The sequence below is a fragment of the Oncorhynchus mykiss genome, chromosome 3 (assembly GCF_057628025.1).
Source record: "Oncorhynchus mykiss isolate SJ-2025 chromosome 3, ASM5762802v1, whole genome shotgun sequence".
NCBI lineage: Eukaryota > Metazoa > Chordata > Actinopteri > Salmoniformes > Salmonidae > Oncorhynchus > Oncorhynchus mykiss.
Window position 1 is genome coordinate 84,345,899 of NC_143024.1, and position 26,396 is coordinate 84,372,294.

Below are 26,396 nucleotides of genomic sequence, written 5' to 3' on the forward strand. Positions count from 1 at the left end.
TCTCTCTGGGTGAGGCAGGGAGGGGTATGCAGGGAGAGGGGGGTAGGGGAGGGGTATGTAGGGGGAGGGGGAGGCAGGGGGTGGGGGAGGGTTGTGCAGGGTGAGGGGAGTTGCTGTAGGAATTAGAGTTTGGGCGTCACGTGAACAAGCCCAGTCCCAAAGAGGAAAGCCCATGGGAGTTGGGAGTCCCGGAGATTCGGTTTCATGCTGACATTGCGTTAGTACGTAGTTAGCATGACAGTCTCTCCCACACTAATAACCAACAGCAGACTCTCCCTGCTGTACTATCTTACACTAAAGTAAAGGTAAGACCAACTTTAAAATTGAAGTTTTATCGGCAGTGCGTTCCAAGCATGTAAATGCCCAGTAGAGAGAGACCTATAAGGACCTTTTACACCACTGCTTATAGACAGACCACTCTCTCTCTCAATTGGAGAGGGAGAGAGAGGTGTGTGTGTGTGTGGGGGGGGGGGGGGTGTATTGTCAATGGAGGGGGACAGCAGTTGGGGGTGTAGGTTAGCTATGCAGAGAGAGCTGACTATGATAAACCTGCTTCTCCTGTCTGTATGAATGGAAGCTCCTGTGTGTCTGTGTATGACCATAGCTGGCTCTATTCATGCAGTATATCAGGCCCCTATAGAGGTGGTGGGAGTGAGAGTGGTGGTGTGGGGGTGGGAGCCCCATGTGTTTTTCATCTACGTTGAGCGAATGAGCGTTATAGTGTCTCCCAAGGAGGAGGAGTGAGGGGGGGGATAGCGCTCCAGAGCTCCATTTAGCGAGAGGGAGGGAGGGGACAGAGAGGGTACAAGAGATGCAGTGTCTTCTCTGGAAAAGAGGGTGAGGGGAAGGGGGGGTGACCTGGGAGGAGGGCGTGACCTGGGAGGGGGGCGTGACCTGGGAGGAGAGCAGTGGTTGAGTAGAGGAGTAGTTTAAATTAGCTCTGGTCAGCTACTGGAGAGAGGGGTGGAGAGAGAAGGGTAGAGAAGGGGGGGGGGGGGAGAGAGGAAAAAATAGAAAATAATTAGAGAGTAGGAAAGTAATTGTACCCTCCACCAGTGAGTATATCCTCTTCTTTTTAAAGCTCTTCTATTCTTTCTTGATTAATGAGTGAGTTGTTAGGCAGAATAAACGTCTGTCAGGGCAGATGTGTGTAGATTCCAGAGAAAGTAGAAAAGGAAGGAAGGTTGAAGCAGTAGCCACTGTTTTTAAAACGGGTCTTCTTAGACTCTGGTTGAACGAGTGGTAGTTTTGACAGTGCGTTGTCTTAATGTACGTGTGCAGTGTAGAACAGAGCAGTTTAGAAAATTGCAGTTTTGACAGTGGTGATAAGAATAAAGCTGGGACTGTGAGTAAGGAATGTGGGTACTGTTTGTATGGTTTTGAGTGTGTTGTGTGTTTTGAAATATTCCAGTGTGTGTCATATTTTTTCAGGGAATCTATCATTTACCCCTGTCACTGTTGCTTCCTCTCTCATTCTCCTCTCTCTCATTTTCCTCTCTCTCTCATTCTCCTCTCTCTCTCATTCTCCTCTCTCTCTCATTCTCCTCTCTCTCTCATTTTCCTCTCTCTCTCATTTTCCTCTCTCTCTCATTCTCCTCTCTCTCTCATTCTCCTCTCTCATTCTCCTCTCTCTCTCATTCTCCTCTCTCTCATTCTCCTCTCTCTCTCATTCTCCTCTCTCTCATTCTCCTCTCTCTCTCATTCTCCTCTCTCTCATTCTCCTCTCTCTCATTCTCCTCTCTCGCATTCTCCTCTCTCTCATTCTCCTCTCTCATTCTCCTCTCTCTCTCATTCTCCTCTCTCTCTCATTCTCCTCTCTCTCATTCTCCTCTCTCTCATTCTCCTCTCTCTCATTCTCCTCTCTCTCATTCTCCTCTCTCATTCTCCTCTCTCTCATTCTCCTCTCTCTCATTCTCCTCTCTCATTCTCCTCTCTCATTCTCCTCTCTCTCATTCTCCTCTCTCTCTCATTCTCCTCTCTCTCTCATTCTCCTCTCTCTCATTCCGTACTCTATCCCTCCCTCCCCTTCAGAATTCTCTCTCTCTCTCTTCACAGAAAGAAGTGAGCAAACGACAGATCCTTCTCTTCCTTATTCCCTCCTGTTCCCCTCCTTACACAACTTTATTAAACATGTAGTTTTCTTAAAAAAATATATATATATATATATATTGCACTGGTCATTCAACATATCAATATTTTTGCTCAGGCAGATTGTTGTTTTTGGCTTAACCCCTGTTTTCATTGAATATAGTTCAATCACTTTCTGCAAGTTACTGACAGTGGAAGTTAGTGTTTAAAACCAATGTGAATGTATCAAAGTCAACCTGACTTGTTCATCACAAAAAGCATGATCCCTCTTCTTTGCTGTTCCTACTGGACTGTTTCTCTACTCATCCCTCTCTCCTTAAATATGTCATCCCTCTCTCCTTAAATATGTCATCCCTCTCCATCCTCTTCTCTTTTCTCAGACAGATCACCCCCCCACCACTCAGTGGCAGCTGGATAAGTGGCTGAACAAAGTCAGAAAGAAATCCTTCTCCTGGGATTCCAGCAACCGTGACCACACCCAGAGAGCTACAGAGCACAGCTCGCCCTCCCCAGACCCCCACAGAGCCCCGTCTCCAGCCACATCCTGGGGGACCAGAGAGGACTACAGCCCCGGCCAGAGCCCTGTTCCCAGCCCACACTTCAACTACAGCCCCAGGCATAGCCCTCGGCCTAGTCCTCGGCCTAGCCCTGGCTACAGCCCCTGTCCCAGTCCTTGCCACAGCCCAAGACACAGCCCCATCCTTAGCCCGGTCCCCAGTGTCTGTCTGAGCCCCTGCCTCAGCCCCAGAGCCAGCCGCGACCCTAGCCCCATACCCCGACACCCCCCTAAGAGTCCTAGTCCCAGCCTTACTCAGTCTAGCTCCCGTCACTATCCTCAGGTTCGGAGTCTTCATCAGGAAAGCCTCAGGCCTCTCACGCGGCCTAGCTTAACATCCAGCCCGAGCCATAGACCCAAAATCAGGATCGCACCTGCTCCCAGCTTGGAGTCCAAGAGCAAACTGAGGCACAGTTCCTCTCCCCAGCCTCCACTTCAGCACGGCTCCAGGCCTAAACCCAAACAGAGCCAGTCTGTTCCCACTCCCAAGAACACAGCCAAGGCAGCCCCTGCGCTGAGCACTGAGCCGAGCCACAGACCCAGACCTAGTCCCAACTCCAGTCCCAGGCTTCATTCTCAGCCTAGGTTGAAACACAACCCCATCCTAGCACTCAAAACCAGCCAACAAATAACAACCTCTGGACAAAGGCCCAAGGAGAGTAGCAGACTCAGCCACAATTCCAACTCCAAACCCAGGCCCAAGTTTGGGCCTAGTTTGACAACCAGCCTCAGTACCAGTCCCAGTCCCACACCCAGGGCCAAGACCTTACCTCCCGCAGACCCTAGCAGAGAGACCAGCAGCAGAGTTGGTCACAGTTCCAAATCGAGTCCCAAGCCACATTCTCGTCCGGTCTCCAAAGCTGGTTCTGGGCCTAGCTCTAGATCCAGCCCCAGTCCTATACCCAAAGTCAAGTCCCGGGAGAACCCTGCTCCCCACCCAAAGCCTCCACAGAGGAAGCCCCAATCCAGGGAGAGAGAACGGGAGGTGGACAACCGGAGAGAGACCCAGGCAGCAGACAGGAAGGCAGAGGGAAGGGGGCGGGGTAATGTAGAGAGACAGGGAGAGAGGCCAGAGGAGAAACAGGGAGAGAGAAGACTGGCAGAGGATAAGTTGCTAAGACGCCCCTGGGTCCAGAGTTCAGAGGAGGAAGAGGACGTAGAGGAGAGAAAGAGGAGGAGGGAGGAGAGAGAGAAGGAGGAGAAGAGGAGGAGGAGGAAGGAGCAGCAGCAGAGAGGTGAATGGCAGGCGGTCCAGCCCAAGCAGAGACCTCACACCAACAGCGAGCGACACCGCAATCCCATTGATCCACAACGCCACGGGACCAAGAAAAAGAGGAGGAGGAAGAGTGAGGAGGAAGAGAGAGAGTCTCAGCCGGACCCTTCCCTTCCGCCGTCACCCTTCTCCCCCACACCTGTCATCCCTCCCACAGATTCCTCTTCTTCATCATCTTCCTCATCAGAGTCCGACTCGGAGCCCAGTCTGCCTCCCAACGTCGCCAAAGTCCCAGCCGACTCCACGTCCAGCCAGCGTCCCATCCCCAGGAGAGGGCACCAGGGCCCTGGGAGGCCTTCAGACATCAGGCCAGGAGTGCTCTACCCCACTGCCACATCCAACCAAGACCACGGGCCGCAGAGCCAGGCAAAGCAGAAACTCTACACCTTGGTCCCGTTTGGGCGTAGTGAGCAAGCCCCATCCTCACATCGAGGCCTGAGGAATCTGGTGGTGCAGTTAAACCTCTCCCTGCTCAGCAGAGTGCCTGATACTACGACAGACACCCCAGCCTCTCACCAACACCCCTCCTCTTCGTCTTCCACGCAAAAAGAGGCCATGAGGCACCTGTACACCCCAGAGACAGAGGGAGGAGACAGTAGGAGGAAACGGAAGGTAACACACATTTCTCTTTTTCTCTTCATAACTTATGTGTAAACAAGGTAGTAACTAGTTTATCATGGAATATTAATGTCACCCTTTACTGAGACCTGAGGTCACTGTTGATTCCGAAATACAATAGACTGGTGTCCGTGATATAGTGGTAAATGCTGTTTACTCTCCACTACATCTCTGGTGATGTTGCTTCAGAACTGCAATACCTTGAAATCCGTGGTGTTGCTTCAGAAGAATTGCAATAGCCTGGTGTCCATCACTATTGCTTTAGAACTATAGTAGCCTGGTGTCAATCACTGTTGCTTTAGAACTATAGTAGCCTGGTGTCCATCACTGTTGCTTTAGAACTATAGTAGCCTGGTGTCCATCACTGTTGCTTTAGAACTATAGTAGCCTGGTGTCAACACTGTTGCTTTAGAACTATAGTAGCCTGGTGTCCATCACTGTTGCTTTAGAACTATAGTAGCCTGGTGTCAATCACTGTTGCTTTAGAACTATAGTAGCCTGGTGTCCATCACTGTCGCTTTAGAACTATAGTAGCCTGGTGTCCATCACTGTTGCTTTAGAACTATAGTAGCCTGGTGTCCATCACTGTTGCTTTAGAACTATAGTAGCCTGGTGTCCATCACTGTTGCTTTAGAACTATAGTAGCCTGGTGTCCATCACTGTTGCTTTAGAACTATAGTAGCCTGGTGTCCATCACTGTTGCTTTAGAACTATAGTAGCCTGGTGTCAATCACTGTTGCTTTAGAACTATAGTAGCCTGGTGTCCATCACTGTTGCTTTAGAACTATAGTAGCCTGGTGTCCATCACTGTTGCTTTAGAACTATAGTAGCCTGGTGTCCATCACTGTTGCTTTAGAACTATAGTAGCCTGGTGTCCATCACTGTTGCTTTAGAACTATAGTAGCCTGGTGTCCATCACTGTTGCTTTAGAACTATAGTAGCCTGGTGTCCATCACTGTTGCTTTAGAACTATAGTAGCCTGGTGTCCATCACTGTTGCTTTAGAACTATAGTAGCCTGGTGTCCATCACTGTTGCTTTAGAACTATAGTAGCCTGGTGTCCATCACTGTTGCTTTAGAACTATAGTAGCCTGGTGTCAATCACTGTTGCTTTAGAACTATAGTAGCCTGGTGTCCATCACTGTTGCTTTAGAACTATAGTAGCCTGGTGTCCATCACTGTTGCTTTAGAACTATAGTGGCCTGGTGTTCATCACTGTTGCTTTAGAACTATAGTAGCCTGGTGTCAATCACTGTTGCTTTAGAACTATAGTAGCCTGGTGTCCATCACTGTTGCTTTAGAACTATAGTAGCCTGGTGTCAATCACTGTTGCTTTAGAACTATAGTGGCCTGGTGTCAATCACTGTTGCTTTAGAACTATAGTAGCCTGGTGTCAATCACTGTTGCTTTAGAACTATAGTGGCCTGGTGTCAATCACTGTTGCTTTAGAACTATAGTGGCCTGGTGTTCATCACTGTTGCTTTAGAACTATAGTAGCCTGGTGTTCATCACTGTTGCTTTAGAACTATAGTAGCCTGGTGTCCATCACTGTTGCTTTAGAACTATAGTAGCCTGGTGTCCATCACTGTTGCTTTAGAACTATAGTAGCCTGGTGTCAATCACTGTTGCTTTAGAACTATAGTGGCCTGGTGTCAATCACTGTTGCTTTAGAACTATAGTAGCCTGGTGTCCATCACTGTTGCTTTAGAACTATAGTAGCCTGGTGTCCATCACTGTTGCTTTAGAACTATAGTGGCCTGGTGTTCATCACTGTTGCTTTAGAACTATAGTAGCCTGGTGTCAATCACTGTTGCTTTAGAACTATAGTAGCCTGGTGTCCATCACTGTTGCTTTAGAACTATAGTAGCCTGGTGTCCATCACTGTTGCTTTAGAACTATAGTAGCCTGGTGTCCATCACTGTTGCTTTAGAACTATAGTAGCCTGGTGTCCATCACTGTTGCTTTAGAACCTTAGTAGCCTGGTGTCCATCACTGTTGCTTTAGAACTATAGTAGCCTGGTGTCAATCACTGTTGCTTTAGAACTATAGTAGCCTGGTGTCCATCACTGTTGCTTTAGAACTATAGTAGCCTGGTGTCCATCACTGTTGCTTTAGAACTATAGTAGCCTGGTGTCCATCACTGTTGCTTTAGAACTATAGTAGCCTGGTGTCCATCACTGTTGCTTTAGAACTATAGTAGCCTGGTGTCAATCACTGTTGCTTTAGAACTATAGTAGCCTGGTGTCAATCACTGTTGCTTTAGAACTATAGTAGCCTGGTGTCCATCACTGTTGCTTTAGAACTATAGTAGCCTGGTGTCCATCACTGTTGCTTTAGAACTATAGTAGCCTGGTGTTCATCACTGTTGCTTTAGAACTATAGTGGCCTGGTGTCAATCACTGTTGCTTTAGAACTATAGTAGCCTGGTGTCCATCACTGTTGCTTTAGAACTATAGTAGCCTGGTGTCCATCACTGTTGCTTTAGAACTATAGTAGCCTGGTGTCAATCACTGTTGCTTTAGAACAATAGTAGCCTGGTGTCCATCACTGTTGCTTTAGAACTATAGTGGCCTGGTGTTCATCACTGTTGCTTTAGAACTATAGTAGCCTGGTGTCCATCACTGTTGCTTTAGAACTATAGTAGCCTGGTGTCAATCACTGTTGCTTTAGAACTATAGTAGCCTGGTGTCCATCACTGTTGCTTTAGAACTATAGTGGCCTGGTGTTCGTTGTTCAACTATAATGTGTGTGTTTCTTCCTAGTCAGAGAATGGAATCCAGCACCACAGAGAGAGTAAGCGGAGTAACTCCCAAACCAACGGCCCCTCAGCCCACACAGAGTCTACAGCTAACAGAGAGAGTAAGCGGAGTAACTCCCAAACCAACGGCCCCTCAGCCCACACAGAGTCTACAGCTAACAGAGAGAGTAAGCGGAGTAACTCCCAAACCAACTGCCCCTCAGCCCACACAGAGTCTACAGCTAACAGAGAGAGTAAGCGGAGTAACTCCCACACCAACGGCCCCTCAGCCCACACAGAGTCTACAGCTAACAGAGAGAGTAAGCGGAGTAACTCCCAAACCAACGGCCCCTCATCCCACACAGAGTCTACAGCTAACAGAGAGAGTAAGCGGAGTAACTCCCACTCCAACGGCCCCTCAGCCCACACAGAGTCTACAGCTAACAGAGAGAGTAAGCGGAGTAAGTCCCACTCCAACGGCCCCTCAGCCCACACAGAGTCTACAGCTAACAGAGAGAGTAAGCGGAGTAACTCCCAAACCAACGGCCCCTCAGCCCACACAGAGTCTACAGCTAACAGAGAGAGTAAGCGGAGTAACTCCCAAACCAACGGCCCCTCAGCCCACACAGAGTCTACAGCTAACAGAGAGAGTAAGCGGAGTAACTCCCAAACCAACGGCCCCTCAGCCCACACAGAGTCTACAGCTAACAGAGAGAGTAAGCGGAGTAACTCCCACTCCAACGGCCCCTCAGCCCACACAGAGTCTACAGCTAACAGATGTCTAGACCCCCACACAGATGCCAGACACAACAGGTGAGACTGGAACGCACACTCTCATACACATTCTCATACACACTTATACACACTCTCATACACACTTATACACACTCTCATAAACACTTATACACACTCTCATAAACACTTATACCCACTCATACATAAAACAGGCATACAGACTGTAAAAAGTACTGACTGTGTCTTTGGGTGGGGGGGTGTATGTGTGAGCAGGTTCTTGGAGGACTACCTAGACAGTAAGAGGCCACTGTCCCCCCTGTCCCCTCTCTCTGACACCCCGGACCCCACCAAGCCTCCCATCAAAACACAGCCCCCAGTGCAGCACTACACAAACAGTGAGGTGCCCAGGACCCATGCTAAGATGGAGGTGGAGTGCGTAGGTGTGTCAGGGAAGCCCCCGCACATGTGTGAATCCTGGGGACCTCCTTTACAACGGGCAGGGAGCCAGAGAGGAACTGTACTCAACCATGAACCGTGAGTGACTGAAATTAGACCCCTTTTGGTCCTCATGACCACATTCTACAGCCCAACATATACCACCAGAAGCAGTCTGTAGCTGTCACACAGAAACATGTGTCTGACATTTACTATTCTCTCTCTCTCTCTCTCTCTCTCTCTCTCTCTCTCTCTCTCTCTCTCTCTCTCTCTCTCTCTCTCGCTCTCTCTCTCCATCCCTATCTAGCCCACACCATGCTGAGTACTACATGCATGAGGCCAAGAGAATGAAGCACCGTGCAGATGCCATGGTAAGACTGTGTTAGGACTGGGTTAGGACTGGGTTAGGACTGGGTTAGGACAGGGTTAGGACTTAAGTTAGAACTGGGTTAGGACTGGGTCAGGACCAGAGGGACTGTTCTAACACTGAAATAGGACCATTACAAATGTTTTAAAGATGTCTAGGACAATTAGTACAACTTTACAGCTGGTTTAAAATAAGGACCCTGTCATGAAATTACTTGATTAAGTGGCTAGAGAGAGCTCTCATCTCTCCCAATCTTTTTTATCTCACATATCACTTGCAAAATGTCTCTCTCTGTCTCTGTCTCAGGTGGATAAGCTGGGGAAGGCAGTGAACTATGTGGATGCTGCTCTCTCCTTCATGGAGTGTGGCAAAGCTATGGAGGAGGGACCACTGGAGGACAAGTCACCCTATACTATGTACACAGAGACGGTAGAGCTCATCAGGTGAGACACACACACACACACACACACACACACACACACATACACACACACACACACACACACACACACACACACATGTACACACACACATGTGCACACACACACACACACATGTGCACACACACACACACACACACACACACACACACATGTGCACACACACACACACATGTGCACACACACAAACACGCACATACATACACCCACTTTAACAGTGATCCTCTGGGGTTGTCAGGTATGCCATGAGGCTGAAGAACCACTCTGGTCCTGGGGCCAGACAGGAAGACAAACAGTTGGCCGTACTGTGGTAAGTGTGTCACTAGCAACAGTCGTCTAAATGTATAAAAGGTCAAAAGTACAGTTCTGATCAATATACAGTAACATCTGCATAGTGGAAGAATATTGGCTGAATTATAGAACATAAACCATTATTTAATAAGATCCCGAAAATCTATGGAATCTTAAGTATTCAATTTAATGTTAACTATATATGGTATATTTATGTGTTTTAGAAATAACAAAATGACATGAAATTAGGCCTATACTCTATGCAACCAGCATCTTTCTAGGCCTCAACCACACCCCACAATCTCCCATAGCTTTCCCCATGGCTTTCACTCATATTCCTGATTTGTTTTTGTCAAATCTGCTTGCATAGTCAACATTAGGTTGAGACTGTATTTAAGAAATGGACCTAACCTAAACGCCCTGCTCTATAATTTTTTTATGCAAAAATGGTTTAGTTGGTTATTCATTTTCAAGAGCGGATTCCCTTGTGGTTGAGTTAGCCTACTTTTCTCTCTTGTGATATAAGTATTATGTCTGTGCGTTTCGTCCCTGTCCAAGTGTCAGTGCAGTAAATCCTGGTCCAAGCATCAGCGTGGAAATAGATTCTGATCAAAACCCTGTACTATTGTTGACATTTTGAAGGGGACTGGCATGTGTGAGCGGACATAGTGCACGTTGGCACGATCATAAAATCTACAGCAAATCTACAAGCAAGTGTTCAAATGTGCATTGCTTTCTTTCTAAATAAATTGATCCACCAACAACCCGGACAACGCTGGGCCAATTGTGCGCCACCCCATGGGTCTCCCAGTCGCGGCTGGCTGCGACAGAGCCTGGACTCAAACCAGGATTTCTACTGGCAGAGCTAGAGCTATCAGAAGCAACACTACCCCTAGCCTATGTTTCTATCAGAAGCAACACTACCCCTGGCCTATGTTTCTATCAGAAGCAACACTACCCCTGGCCTATGTTTCTATCAGAAGCAACACTACCCCTGGCCTATGTTTCTATCAGAAGCAACACTACCCCTGGCCTATGTTTCTATCAGGAGCAACACTACCCCTGGGCTATGTTTCTATCAGAAGCAACACTACCCCTGGCCTATGTTTCTATCAGAAGCAACACTACCCCTGGCCTATGTTTCTATCAGAAGCAACACTTCCCCTGGCCTATGTTTCTACCAGAAGCAACACTACCCCTGGCCTATGTTTCTATCAGAAGCAACACTACACCTGGCCTATGTTTTTATCAGAAGCAACACTACCCCTGGCCTATGTTTTTATCAGAAGCAACACTTCCCCTGGCCTATGTTTCTATCAGAAGCAACACTTCCCCATGCCTATGTTTCTATCAGAAGCAACACTACCCCTGGCCTATGTTTCTATCAGAAGCAACACTACCCCTGGCCTATGTTTCTATCAGAAGCAACACTTCCCCTGGCCGTTTCTACCAGAAGCAACACTACCCCTGGCCTATGTTTCTATCAGAAGCAACACTACACCTGGCCTATGTTTTTATCAGAAGCAACACTACCCCTGGCCTATGTTTTTATCAGAAGCAACACTTCCCCTGGCCTATGTTTCTATCAGAAGCAACACTTCCCCATGCCTATGTTTCTACCAGAAGCAACACTACCCCTGGCCTATGTTTCTATCAGAAGCAACACTACACCTGGCCTATGTTTTTATCAGAAGCAACACTACCCCTGGCCTATGTTTCTATCAGAAGCAACACTACCCCTGGCCTATGTTTCTATCAGAAGCCACACTACCCCTGGCCTATGTTTCTATCAGGAGCAACACTACCCCTGGCCTATGTTTCTATCAGAAGCAACACTACCCCTGTGTTTCTATCAGAAGCAACACTACCCCTGGGCTATGTTTCTATCAGAAGCAACACTACCCCTAGCCTATGTTTCTATCAGAAGCAACACTACCCCTGTGTTTCTATCAGAAGCAACACTACCCCTGGGCTATGTTTCTATCAGAAGCAACACTTCCCCTGGCCTATGTTTCTATCAGAAGCAACACTACCCCTTGCCTATGTTTCTATCAGAAGCAACACTACCCCTGGCCTATGTTTTGACCACATATTAGCAATGTTACAGCTAGACGAGAGTTGATGTGATTCTAATCTGGGCATGTTTGTTCTACATGGTTCTGTACAGTGCCTTGCGAAAGTATTCGGCCCCCTTGAACTTTGCCACCTTTTGCCACATTTCAGGCTTCAAACATAAAGATATAAAACTGTATTTTTTTGTGAAGAATCAACAACAAGTGGGACACAATCATGAAGTGGAACGACATTTATTGGATATTTCAAACTTTTTTAACAAATCAAAAACTGAAAAATTGGGCGTGCAAAATTATTCAGCCCCCTTAAGTTAATACTTTGTAGCGCCACCTTTTGCTGCGATTACAGCTGTAAGTCGCTTGGGGTATGTCTCTATCAGTTTTGCACACCGAGAGACACCGAAATTTTTTCCCATTCCTCCTTGCAAAACAGCTCGAGCTCAGTGAGGTTGGATGGAGAGCACTTGTGAACAGCAGTTGTCAGTTCTTTCCACAGATTCTCGATTGGATTCAGGTCTGGACTTTGACTTGGCCCTTCTAACACCTGGATATGTTTATTTTTGAACCATTCCATTGTAGATTTTGCTTTATGTTTTGGATCATTGTCTTGTTGGAAGACAAATCTCCGTCCCAGTCTCAGGTCTTCTGCAGACTCCATCAGGTTTTCTTCCAGAATGGTCCTGTATTTGGCTCCATCCATCTTCCCTCCATTCCATCAAGATGCAGTGTCTAAAAGCAATGCGCCAGTCGGGAGCCATGACAACTTGCAACATCTCATGAAACGTGTCTAGAACATTAATATCTTACGTTCTGACAACATGGCAACTATGTTCTGTGTATGTTTGGTGGAACATTGATGGAATATTGTCCTAACCCTCAGAGAACTGGACACATGTAAAGTCACATAAAGCGCTTCTAGAACAATAAGTTAGCCCTAAATATTTCTAAAACTAAAAGTATTGTATTTGGAACAAAACACTCACTAAAACCTAAACCTCAACTAAATCTTGTAATAAATCATGTGGAAATTGAGCAAGTTGAGATGACTAAACTGCTTGGAGTAACACTAGATTGTAAACTGTCATGGTCAAAACATATTGATGCAGTAGTAGCTAAGATGGGGAGAAGTCTGTCTATAATAAAGCGATGCTCTGCCTTCTTAACAACACTATCAACAATGCAGGTCCTACAGGCCCTAGTTTTGTCACACCTGGACTACTGTTCAGTCGTGTGGTCAAGTGCCACAAAAAATAACTTAGGAAAATTGCAATTGGCTCAGAACAGGGCAGCACGGCTGGCCCTTGGATATATACGGAGAGCTACACAGGAAACATTACAAAAACGTTTTCTCTCCCTACAATTGTTAGCTGAGTAGTGAGGTACTGCTCTGTGTCAGCTGTCGTAGGCAGCCTTGCTGTATGGAGAACAAGGTGCTTTCTGTATCCATAAGTGTCTGGATATCTGTGTCCATTGAATATTTCAATCCTTCTCAACTGTAATGGGATTTGTGGACTCAAATAAGGTATTTGAAATGTGTGTTTGTGTGTGGCTGTGTGTGTGTGTGTGTGTGTGTGTTCCCTAGTTTCCGGTGCCTTGCTCTCCTGTACTGGCAGATGTTTCGTCTGAAGAAGGACCAAGCCATGAAGTACTCCAAAGCTCTACTGGAGTACTTTAAGGTACAAACCTCATCCTCACCCTTATCCTCTCCCTCACCCTAACCCTGAAATACTCCAAAGCTCTAGTGGACTACTTTAAGGTACAAGCCTCATCCTCACCCTTATCCTCACCCTAACCCTGAAATACTCCAAAGCTCTAGTGGACTACTTCAAGGTACAAACCTCACCAGCACCAACATTTGGTGTGATACAATTAAACGCAGATGTATTCAAATTAAATTGGATAGATTGTAAACATGCGTTTTATTTCGTTCCAGAGTTCTCCCAAAGTGCCTACTACACCCCCCATCTGGAGCGGCTCAGGAAAGTAAGGAAGTCTCTCCCTCTCTTATTTCCTCCCTCTAAATCTCTGCAATGTATTTGTGAATGTGTATATAGTATTAGGTTGATTTGATTCGCCCCAGTGAAGCATCATTGTGGTGTTCTCATCCACAGGGGCACAGGGGGGCCTCCCTCCTCTCTCTCCCCCAGCCCCTCAGCCCTCCCCCTGGGCAGCTCCCCCTCTTCCCTCATCAACATTCCCCTGCGTATCCACCAGATGGCAGCAAACCACCTGAACATCACCAACAATGTCCTATACAGCTATGAGTACTGGGAGCTAGCAGAAAGCCTGGTCAGAGACAACAATGGTGAGAGAGACTAACCCATTATTAGGCAATGTGTAGATGGACTGAAATGAGAGTTGTGGCTTTTTGGAGAGAGAGAATGTGAACATTTAACATGTTATATTATTGTCTATTATTTTTGAAACTATTGTGAGTGTAATATTTACTATGGATTTCTGATTGTTTGTTTCATTTTTGTTTATTGTTATTTTCACATGCTTTGGAAAGTTGAGAGCTCAGGTTGTTGATACTAGGTTTCATTGCTTTACTTGATTTTATCTAACTCTCTCCTCTCCCCCTCTCTCTCCCTTCCTCTCTCTCTCTCTCACTCTCTCCCTCTTTCTGTCTCTCCTCTCTCCAGAGTTCTTTAACTACCTGAATACACTGTCAGGGCCATTGACTCTCCACAGTAGTATTGCTCATGCAGTCCAGTACACCAGACAGGGTCTTCAGTGGATACGCATCAGTGCCAGCGTGGGCTAGTGGCAGGAGGGAGAGAGGGACACAACCAGTGTGATTATAAGTGGAGGATTCCCCCTGCATTCCACGTCGTCAGGATTATTATTATGCTTCAATTCTCAGCATGTACCGTAAATGATGGGTTGGGTTTATACACAGTGGTGACACTTTACCTTGTGCTTTATCTTGATTGGGGGAAGGTGTTGTTATCCCTACAATCAAGCAGAGCGAACTGTCTTGGTATCTCTTTCCTCTTCCTGTTCGGATTGTCAGTGCAGATCTACAAAGTGCCACATGGATTTAAAGCCTTTAAACTTGCTGCTTTGCCAAATGTGCCACATGTGACGATGAAACAAACACAGAAACTGTCTAACAAGGACATTTTAAGAGAAACATGGCTCAGTGCACCAGCGAGGACTTTATGATTCTTCTACAGTACAAAACATGGACTGTAAAAGATCAAGAGACCTGGACTACATTTCTGAATACAATGCATTCAACCACAGTAAAACTCTAACTAGCCTCCGTTGCAAAAAGTCACTGTGGTAACCAGTGACCATTTCCTCAAAAAGACCATTCCTGTCCACTGGGCACAGACGCCAGTTCAATGTCTAGTTTTGATTTACGTTTGGTTGAGTTGTCTACTAACGTGAATTCAAGGTGAATAAACAAACATGTCATCATGTTATTGGATTTAGGTTCAAAGTCGGTTGGAAAAAAGACTAAATTCCCTGCCGTTGATGACTTTTTACAATCAGTTTTCCACGTTGATTCAACGTCAGCACATTGATTGTTTTTGTTAAAATGACGTGGATACAACATTCATTCAACCAGTTTGTGCCCAGTGGGAAGAGACCTGGACTGCATTTCTGGACTACATTTCCCATGAGCCTTTACAGGACGAATGGATTCATCATGGGAAAGGTGAAGTTGGGATTTGGAGTTTTCTTTTGGATTGTCAGACCACTCATCCCAAAGGGTAGATCAAGTTACCGGTAGCTTTGCTTTTTTGTTTAATGACTCCACTATGGGATGGCCTTTTTAAGGACATTTTGAGATACCTTTCACTTTTTTATGTGCACTGTGTGTGTCAGACCATTCATTTTTACAAAAATACCAAAACTAGAGCATTTAATTGTTGTTTTTCTGGCCAGCATTCATGTTCCTGTCTTTGCAAAATTATTATTTATAATATCGTCTAATGTGGTTATCAAAAGTTACATACCAAAATGTGTTTCATAAATGTCTTTTTGATATTGCAATTTGTATGTAGGAGTCTATCCCCTTGTTTATTGAAGTAGAATCTGTACAGTGAGTGTAGAAAACATTAGGAACTTTCCATGACAGACTGACCAAATCAAATCACATTTTATTGGTCACATACACATGGTTAGCAGATGTTAGTGCAAGTGTAGTAGCAAAATGCTTGTGCCTCTAGTTCCGACAATGCAGTAATATCTAACAAGTAATCTAACAATTCCAAAACGACCTAATACACACACATCTAAGTAAAGGTATGGAATAAGAATATATCCATATATGGACGAGCGGTATAGGCATAGACCAGCTGAAAGCTAAGATCCCTTATTGATGATTCTTCTTAAATCCACTTCCATCAGTGTAGATGTAGGGGAGGAGACAGGTTAAATAATGATTTTTAAACCTTGAGACAATTGAGACATGGATTGTGTATGTGCACCATTCAGAGGGTGAATGGGCAAGACAAAAAATGTAAGTGCTTTTAAACAGGATATGGTAGTTGGTGCCAGGCTTTGTGTCAAGAACTGCATCCCTGCTGGGTTTTTCATGCTCAACAGTTTCCCATGTGTATCAAGAATGGTCCACAACCCAAAGGACATCCAGCCAACTTGACACAACTGTGAGAAGCATTGGAGTCAACATGGGCCAGCATCCCTGTGGAACGCTTTGGACACCTTGTAGAGTTCCTTCCCTGACGAATTGAGTCTGTTCTGTGGGCAAACTGGATATTAGGAAGGTATTCTTTATGTTTTATCTATCTGATGATGAACCAGATAGATTTATACTTAGTGATCTCTCAGATATTTCCAAAATTATATTTGTCTCACTCAACTTTTCTTATTTAGATGTGTGTGTGTGTGTGTGTGTGTGTGTGTGTGTGTGTGTGTGTGTGTGTATTCCAGTTATATAGGCCTAGCTCCATTTCTGCTCAGACTGTTGCTCTTAACTCCCTAGCCAACATGGAGAGATCTCTCATTGTGCCCCCCTCTCCTACACCTCTCCCTGTCTTTGACTGACTGACTCCCTAGCCTATTTCTTTCTGACCCCCACACCTTTCTTGCTTTCTCTGAATAGGTTGTCTTATAGCTAATTATTCTTTGTCCATCACTTATTACTGCTGCCCTTTCCACCAATAGGAAGACTGCTATGGCAAGCCTCAGCATCCGCTGTCTGGAACCATAGCAACAGGCTGTAGCCTACATCTGTGCACGTGACAGGCACAATGAAACGAGACCAAAAGTAGAAATATAACGTATTTAAAAAAATATATACATCAGAGAATCCATAATTAGAATTAGGCTAGACGAAATATGACAATCGAACAAACTTGAAATATCAAATATGATGTATTGACTTCATGCATCTTTAACGGATTTTCGGGGTTAATTAGTTTATGAATGAACGAACAAACGTGCATTGCACGCGATGACGTGCTTGGGATGAAATCGTCACCCATTATATTAAATCACTGCAGCCGAAATTGGAATTGAACTGGTAATTTAGATGTTAAATCAGCATAATATCATATAGGCAAAAAGTGTTAGAACCTGTCATAGGCCCACTAATGGCAGAAGCTAGCCTACAGAGACTTTTGAGATAACGGTTTACCCAGAAGCAGTAGCCTGTACTGGACTGAAGTATCCGAGCTCTCCGGTGTGTCGGTATTCTCTGCATGTACGCCGCCCGTCATTTGTGCGTAGGTCTGTGCGCGTGCCAGGTTTTCTGAGGACACTGGCTGGTGGCACAGCGGCCAGTCTGCATCAAAGCACGAGACAGAAGAGAACAAAAAAAAGTGCTCTTTTTTTGTCGCACTGTCACACTCGGCCTAGTCTACCCGCAATATTTTGTTCACCAGAGTCCTAATATAGGCCCACTATAGATTATACACACTGTCTGTTTTACCAGTCTACACTCTAGTCCAGACCATTTTCTCCGTTGTGCTCTCTCAATTCAATTCAATTCTCTCTCCCTCTCTCAGTGTATGTGTGCGTGCATGTATTAGGGGACCAATGGGCTGGATGAAGTAACAGTAAAAACACAGTCCATTCAATGAGGACGTGCGTGCGTGAGAGGATATGTGGGTGGTCGATAGTAGCCCACCACATCCGTTCGTCCCTAATCTCTTTGGCCAAATCTCCTTTAGATTTTTAGACCCCTTCTCCGGTGTTTAAATTGAGTAATCGCCACTTTTCTCTGCTGTGGAGACCGAGGAGATAAGGGCTAAGGGAAATGAGCAATGAAATGGAACTTGTCCCTTCACAGCGCTGCGTCAAATGTAGTGTTGTTGACTCGCCACTGGGTGGCACGATAACCCCAGCCAGCGGCAATGCGAGCTTTCACTGACCTGACAGGGAGGAGGGTTCAAGACGGTAAACAGTGACGGGAGGAACCGCGGAGTTGAGAGGGAGAGCGAGAGAGGGAAAAAAGCAGCCAGGCTGCTGAAAATGGAAAGTACACATAAAAGGGTGATCGAAAATCATGCAAGAACCACGAGAGGATGTCAAACTTGGAAGACCACGACAGTTACACCAAACTCCAAATAAGGAATAACTCCACTGCTTCCTAGACGGGTTAGAAGCCTGCGAGAGCGACATTTAGCTGCTTGGTTTCAGGACAAGTCAGTCAGAGAGGAAAGGTGAGTAAGCAAAGTGACTACCGCTTTTACAATGGGAACTGTGCAGAGTGTGTGTGGACACTTTGTAGCACACTCGTGCACACCTCTTGTTGTCGATTCAGTGTTGAGCAATTATGTAACAGGATTTCGATGTAAGTAACGTTTTCCCACTGCACACACAATTTGTGCAGAGTGTGGTGCTGCGACACATGATTCATTCTGTTAGCCAGCTACATTTGGTTGTTTATCAAATAGGGGATACGTATAGTTGTTCTGTTTCACACATGTACAGTGTGGTCCAGCCACAGCCAGTTCTCGCCATGCAGGTCGACCACTAATAAGTGTTCGTGTTCAGATCGAGGAGGGAGGAAGCAAGGAGAAGGGTTAGTTAGAAAAGGGACTGGCTATATCTGTAACCAACTCCAGCAAGGCCTGCAAGCGTGACCCCAGTAACCTACTTGCTTGAATGATTTTCAGTACAGTAGGCTAGAGTCAGTGAGGAGAGCATTGTTAGCTAGTTACAGTACATCATATCTAACAGAGCTGACAAAGAAAGGGAGAGGCTGGAGTTAGAGGGGGTTCTACTAAACTAACATATTCAATTGTTTTAAGATGGTCATGATACTTTTTTGCTATTTGATTTAGAATTTTAGGACCCACGTAGGTATACATTTTTTTAAATAAAAAAATTTATTTGATAACTTTGAACATTGAATTTGGCCTGTACTACTATAGCCCATAGAAACACATTGAATTTGGCCTGTACTACTATAGCCCATAGAAACACATTGAATTTGGCCTGTACTACTATAGCCCATAGAAACACATTGAATTTGGCCTGTACTACTATGGCCCATAGAAACACATTGAATTTGGCCTGTACTACTATGGCCCATAGAAACACATTTAATTTGCCTGTACTACTATAGCCCATAGAAACACATTGAATTTGGCCTGTACTACTATAGCCCATAGAAACACATTGAATTTGGCCTGTACTACTATAGCTCATAGAAACACATTGAATTTGGCCTGTACTACTATAGCCCATAGAAACACATTGAATTTGGCCTGTACTACTATAGCCCATAGAAACACATTGAATTTGGCCTGTACTACTATAGCCCATAGAAACACATTGAATTTGCCTGTACTACTATAGCCCATAGAAACACATTGAATTTGCCTGTACTACTATAGCCCATAGAAACAAATTGAATTTGGCCTGTACTACTATGGCCCATAGAAACAAATTGAATTTGGCCTGTACTACTATAGCCCATAGAAACACATTGAATTTGGCCTGTACTACTATAGCCCATAGAAACAAATTGAATTTGGCCTGTACTACTATAGCCCATAGAAACACATTGAATTTGGCCTGTACTACTATAGCCCATAGAAACACATTTAATTTGGCCTGTACTACTATAGCCCATAGAAACACATTGAATTTGGCCTGTACTACTATAGCCCATAGAAACACATTGAATTTGGCCTGTACTACTATAGCCCATAGAAACACATTGAATTTGGCCTGTACTACTATAGCCCATAGAAACACATTGAATTTGGCCTGTACTACTATAGCCCATAGAAACACATTGAATTTGCCTGTACTACTATAGCCCATAGAAACACATTGAATTTGGCCTGTACTACTATAGCCCATAGAAACAAATTGAATTTGGCCTGTACTACTATAGCCCATAGAAACAAATTGAATTTGGCCTGTACTACTATAGCCCATAGAAACACATTGAATTTGGCCTGTACTACTATAGCCGTGGAAATAACATTTTTTTTTGGGGGGGGGGTACATATTTAACCCCCACAGAACGACTTGTTTTAATGTTTTAAATCTGCACTAGGTTACCCTCAGAAGAGTCTCATCTTTCCATAGAGTGGTCATATTATACTGAACACAAATATAAATGCAACATTTAAAGTGTTGGTTTCATGAGCTGATATAAAAGATCCCAGAAATGTTCCATAAGCACAAAAAGCTTATTTCTCAAATTTGTTTACATCCCTGTAGGTGAGCATTTCTCCTTTACCAAGACAATCCGCTCACCTGACAGGTGTAAGAATGTCCACCAGAGCTGTTGTCAGATAATTTAATGTTTAGTTCATTTTAGGGCTCCCGAGTGGTGCAGCGGTCTAAGGCACTGCATCTCAGTGCTTGAGACGACCTGGTTCGAATCCACGCTGTATCACAACCGGCCGTGATTGGGAGTCCCATAGGGCGGCGCACAATAGGTCCGGGTTTGGCCGGTGTAGGCCGTCATTGTAAATAAGAATTTGTTCTTAACTGACTTGCCTACTTAAATGACAATAAGACGCCTCCACGTTGTTTCAGAGAATTTGGCAGTACGTCTAATTGGCCTCACAACCGCAGACCACGTGTAACCACGCCAGCCCAGGACCTCCACATCTGGCTTTTTCACCTGCGGGATAGTCAAATCAATGTTTATTTGTCACGTGCACCGAATACAACAGGTGGAGGTTGACCTTACAGTGAAATGCTTACTTACAGGTGGTATTAGGTGAACAACAGGTAAGTAGAGAAATAAAAACAACAGTAAAAAGACAGTGCGGCTTAACAGTAGCGAGGCTATATACAGTAGTGAGGTTATATACAGTAGTGAGGCTATAACAGTAGTGAGGCTATATACAGTAGTGAGGCTATAACAGTAGTGAGGTTATATACAGTAGTGAGGTTATATACAGTAGTGAGGTTATATACAGTAGCGAGGCTATATACAGTAGTGAGGTTATATACAGTAGTGAGGCTATAACAGTAGTGAGGTTATATACAGTAGTGAGGTTATATACAGTAGTGAGGCTATAACAGTAGTGAGGTTATATACAGTAGTGAGGTTATATACAGTAGTGCGGCTTAACAGTAGCGAGGCTATATACAGTAGTGAGATTATATACAGTAGTGAGGCTATAACAGTAGTGAGGTTATATACAGTAGTGAGGTTATATACAGTAGTGAGGCTATAACAGCAGCAAGGTTATATACAGTAGTGAGGTTATATACAGTAATGAGGCTATATACAGTAATGAGGCTATATACAGTAGAGAGGCTCTATACAGTAGCAAGGCTATAACAGTAGTGAGGCTATATACAGTAGTGAGGCTACAACAGTAGTGAGGCTATAACAGCAGCAAGGTTATATACAGTAGTGAGGTTATATACAGTAGTGAGGCTATATACAGTAATGAGGCTATATACAGTAGAGAGGCTCTATACAGTAGCAAGGCTATAACAGTAGTGAGGCTATATACAGTAGTGAGGCTACAACAGTAGTGAGGCTATTTACAGTAGAGAGGCTATATACAGTAGTGAGGTTATATACAGTAGTGAGGCTATAACAGTAGTGAGGCTATATACAGTAGTGAGGCTACAACAGTAGTGAGGCTATATACAGTAGTGAGGCTACAACAGTAGAGAGGCTATATACAGTAGAGAGGCTATATACAGTAGAGAGGCTATATACAGTAGAGAGGCTATATACAGTAGAGAGGCTATATACAGTAGAGAGGCTATATACAGTAGAGAGGCTATAACAGTAGCGAGGCTATATACAGTAGTGAGGTTATATACAGTAGTGAGGCTATAACAGTAGTGAGGTTATATACAGTAGTGAGGCTATAACAGCAGCAAGGTTATATACAGTAGTGAGGTTATATACAGTAGTGAGGCTATATACAGTAGAGAGGCTCTATACAGTAGCAAGGCTATAACAGTAGTGAGGCTATATACAGTAGTGAGGCTACAACAGTAGTGAGGCTATATACAGTAGTGAGGCTATATACAGTAGTGAGGCTACAACAGTAGTGAGGCTATAACAGCAGCGAGGTTATATACAGTAGTGAGGTTATATACAGTAGTGAGGTTATATACAGTAGTGAGGCTATATACAGTAATGAGGCTATATACAGTAGAGAGGCTCTATACAGTAGCAAGGCTATAACAGTAGTGAGGCTATATACAGTAGAGAGGCTATATACAGTAGAGAGGCTATATACAGTAGAGAGGCTATATACAGTAGAGAGGCTATATACAGTAGAGAGGCTATATACAGTAGAGAGGCTATATACAGTAGAGAGGCTATATACAGTAGTGAGGTTATATACAGTAGAGAGGCTATATACAGTAGAGAGGCTATAACAGTAGTGAGGTTATATACAGTAGTGAGGTTATATACAGTAGAGGTTATATACAGTAGTGAGGTTATATACAGTAGTGAGGTTATATACAGTAGTGAGGCTATAACAGTAGTGAGGTTATATACAGTAGTGAGGCTATATACAGTAGTGAGGCTATATACAGTAGTGAGGTTATATACAGTAGTGAGGCTATAACAGTAGTGAGGTTATATACAGTAGTGAGGCTATATACAGTAGTGAGGCTATAACAGTAGTGAGGTTATATACAGTAGTGAGGCTATATACAGTAGTGAGGTTATATACAGTAGTGAGGCTATATACAGTAGTGAGGTTATATACAGTAGTGAGGCTATAACAGTAGTGAGGTTATATACAGTAGTGAGGTTATATACAGTAGTGAGGTTATATACAGTAGTGAGGTTATATACAGTAGTGAGGTTATATACAGTAGTGAGGCTATAACAGTAGTGAGGCTATATACAGTAGTGAGGTTATAACAGTAGTGAGGCTATTTGCGTTATTTGTAATTTATTTTGCCCATAATGTTTCTGCAACCGTATGTTATGGAAAAAAATAGCTTCTGGATATCAGGACAGCGATCACTCACCTCGGATTAGACTAAGAGCTTCTGGATATCAGGACAGCGATCACTCACCTCTGATTAGACAAAGAGCTTCTGGATATCAGGACAGTGATCACTCACCTCGGATTAGACAAAGAGCTTCTGGATATCAGGACAGTGATCACTCACCTCGGATTAGACAAAGAGCTTCTGGATATCAGGACAGCGATCACTCACCACGGATTAGACTAAGAGCTTCTGGATATCAGGACAGCGATCACTCACCTCGGATTAGACAAAGAGCTTCTAGATATCAGGACAGCGATCACTCACCTCTGATTAGACTAAGAGCTTCTGGATATCAGGACAGCGATCACTCACCTCGGATTAGACAAAGAGCTTCTAGATATCAGGACAGTGATCACTCACCTCTGATTAGACAAAGAGCTTCTGGATATCAGGACAGCGATCACTCACCTCGGATTAGACAAAGAGCTTCTAGATATCAGGACAGCGATCACTCACCTCTGATTAGACAAAGAGCTTCTGGATATCAGGACAGCGATCACTCACCTCTGATTAGACAAAGAGCTTCTGGATATCAGGACAGCGATCACTCACCTCGGATTAGACAAAGAGCTTCTGGATATCAGGACAGCGATCACTCACCTCTGATTAGACAAAGAGCTTCTGGATATCAGGACAGCGATCACTCACCTCGGATTAGACAAAGAGCTTCTGGATATCAGGACAGCGATCACTCACCTCGGATTAGACAAAGAGCTTCTAGATATCAGGACAGCGATCACTCACCTCGGATTAGACAAAGAGCTTCTGGATATCAGGACAGCGATCACTCACCTCGGATTAGACAAAGAGCTTCTAGATATCAGGACAGCGATCACTCACCTCTGATTAGACAAAGAGCTTCTAGATATCAGGACAGCGATCACTCACCTCGGTTTAGACTAAGATTTTTTCTCCAACAAGCAAGACGCACTATCGCTCTCTGTATTTTTTTCTGTGCCTTTGTCCGTAGCATTTCTCCATCCTCCTTTTCGTTTCAGCCTGCTTCTCCTCCTTTCTGAAGCCTATTCTTCTTCTGTGATGTCTCCTCCCTTTTGAACTGACCTGAGTGTTCTTCCTGCTCATTTGCATGATTTGAGCTTCTGGCCCTGGCAGGATCTAAGTCACACGCTTCAATCACAGCAGTCAGCTACAGGTGACAGGCAAGTTGGGCACACAGGTTTGACAGTGATTGTCTGTCTGACTGTGTGTCTCTGTTCATTCAACAGATGTGGCTCAGTTGGTAGTGGGTTGCTGACTGACGCTGGAGTTGGTGCTAAAGGGAGAGGACACTCCAAAATCTACAATTGATGAGCTCTCCTTGAGCACCGAAAACCGCCTCATGTCAAATTGGACCACAGACAAGCAGATGAAATGGACTCTAAAGCTGTTAGAGGAGAGGGTTAGAGGAGGCCTCAGTGTTGTGAGCAGAGCTATGATTCTCAAGGCCAGAACTAAAGTGTGCAGAGGGATATTGGAAAAATAATGTAATAAGAGAGAGGGTGATGGTTGTTTCACCATAGTCACACCTTCTGAGAGAGAAAGAGGCACTCATGACATCGGGTGAGAAAATGGGGGGAGAGCAACGTGTGTGTGTGTGTGTGTGTGAAAGAAATCAATTGTTCTAGACGTGTGTGTTTGGGACAAAGTGACCAAGGAGGGTGAAAGAATATGTAGTCAGCTTAAGGAACCACCAATCTCCCACATACACTGTTATATTGGGTGGGGCCTGATGTACATCTCCCTGTGTCCATCACTAATTACAATACAAGCCTAATTAGTGTACAAAGCTGGCTGATCGATCGTCTGCAAACCTGATAACAAATACACAGCGTTACATAGACGTGACTCCTCATTTTAGAGACCACTAAAATATCTCCTCTCTCTCCTCCAGGTGTCCCTCAGTATGAGTGGAGATGGACGGAGGAAGAGAGACGTTGATGACAACGGTTGGGCTTCCAGGGTGAGTAACTTCCATTCTCCGTTGCAATGGAGACGCATGAGCGTGGCGCTGTCTGTTACATTGCACCATTTGCTCCCTTTAGCTCAGTGGGATAATATGGTCTTGGAATTGTGCAAACAACCCAGATTCCATACTTGTCAAATCAAATTTGACTGGTTGCACACACATATATTTAGCATATGTTATTGCGGGTGTTGTGAAATGCTTGTGTTTCTTAGCTCCAACAGTGCAGTTATATCTAACAACAATACACACAAATCTAAAAGTAAAATAATTAAGAACTAACTATAGCTGTTTTAGGATGAGCGATGTCTGACTCCGGAGTATAAATATATATGTATGTGTTCAGGACAAAGAGACCAAGGAGGGTGAAAGAATATGTAGTCAGCTTAAGGAAACACCAATCTCCCACATACACTGTTATAAAGGGTGTACATCTCACTGTGTCCATCACCAATACAAGCCAAACCTCTCATTCCAAAATCATGGACTTTTAATATGTAGTTGGCCCCCCTTTGCGGCTACACCAGCCTATAACAGCCTCTACTCTTCTGGGAAGGCGTTCCACTAGATGTTGGAACATTGCTGCGGGGACTTGCTTCCATTCAGCCACAAGCATTAGTGAGGTCGGGCACTGATGTTTGGCGATTAGGCCTGGCTCGCAGTTGGCATTCCAATTCATCCCAAAGGTGTCCGATGGGGTTGAGGTCAGGGCTCTGTGCAGGCCAGTCAAGTTCTTCCACAGCGATCTTGAAAAAACATTTCTGTATGGACCTCGCTTTGTGTATGTGGGCATTGTCATGCTGAAACAGGAAAGGACCTTTGCCAAACTGTTGCCACAAAGTTGGAAGCACAGAATCGTCTAGAATGTCACTGTATGCTGTAGCATTAAGATTTCCCTTCACTGGAACTAAGTGGCCTAGCCCAAACCATGAAAAACAGCCCCAGACCATTATTCCTCCTCCACCAAACTTTACAGTTGCACAATGCATTGGGGACAGGTAGCGTTCTCCTGGCATCCTCCAAACCCAGAGTCGTCCGTTGGACTGTCAGATGTTGAAACATGATTCATCATTCCAGAGAACGCGTTTCCACTGCTCCAGAGTCCAATGGCGGTGAGCTTTACACCACTCCAACCACTCTACACCACTCTGAGTGTTGCAACCAAGGACAGACTGTTTTTACGTCCTTCAGCACTTCTGTGAGCTTGTGTGGCCTACCACTTTGCGGCTGAGCCGTTGTTGCTCCTAGATGTTTCCACTTCACAATAACAACACTTACAGTTGACTGGGGCAGGTGTAGCAGGGAAGAAATTTGACAAACTGACTTGTTGGAAAGGTGACATCAAAAGTCACTGAACTCTTCAGTAAGGCCATTCTACTGCCAATCTTTGTCTATGGA

General features: G+C 44.8%; 2 protein-coding genes across 19 annotated transcripts in view; both read left to right on the forward strand.

The window, feature by feature from the left end:
• LOC110504668 (uncharacterized) overlaps positions 1–15,613 on the forward strand; it is a 66,344-nt gene extending 50,731 nt beyond the window's left edge. For 2 of the 3 annotated variants that reach the window (XM_036975093.2, XM_036975094.2), the window contains 10 exons: positions 2,469–4,529; positions 7,297–8,084; positions 8,280–8,540; positions 8,749–8,812; positions 9,115–9,251; positions 9,487–9,558; positions 13,194–13,287; positions 13,545–13,594; positions 13,723–13,916; positions 14,254–15,613. In XM_036975093.2, coding sequence (XP_036830988.2) covers positions 2,469–4,529; positions 7,297–8,084; positions 8,280–8,540; positions 8,749–8,812; positions 9,115–9,251; positions 9,487–9,558; positions 13,194–13,287; positions 13,545–13,594; positions 13,723–13,916; positions 14,254–14,375 — 3,843 coding nt within the window. In that variant the 3' untranslated portion in view covers positions 14,376–15,613. Of the gene's footprint in view, positions 1–931; positions 1,056–2,468; positions 4,530–7,296; positions 8,085–8,279; positions 8,541–8,748; positions 8,813–9,114; positions 9,252–9,486; positions 9,559–13,193; positions 13,288–13,544; positions 13,595–13,722; positions 13,917–14,253 lie in introns of those variants that run through there. The other variant, XM_090230732.1, reaches the window with a different exon arrangement.
• Positions 15,614–17,960: 2,347 nt separating this feature from the next.
• The window catches only part of LOC110504677 (translesion synthesis protein REV1), a 37,599-nt gene continuing 29,163 nt past the window's right edge, over positions 17,961–26,396 (forward strand). For 10 of the 16 annotated variants that reach the window (XR_016494979.1, XR_016494981.1, XR_016494982.1 and 7 more), the window contains exons 1-2: positions 17,966–18,246; positions 24,927–24,995. Coding sequence is in view for 6 of the 16 variants with exons in the window: in XM_090230733.1 (XP_090086859.1) it covers positions 24,939–24,995 (57 nt within the window). In the remaining 10 variants the exon portion in view is untranslated. Of the gene's footprint in view, positions 18,247–22,975; positions 24,596–24,926; positions 24,996–26,396 lie in introns of those variants that run through there. The other 6 variants (XM_090230739.1, XM_090230741.1, XM_090230734.1 and 3 more) reach the window with 4 other exon arrangements.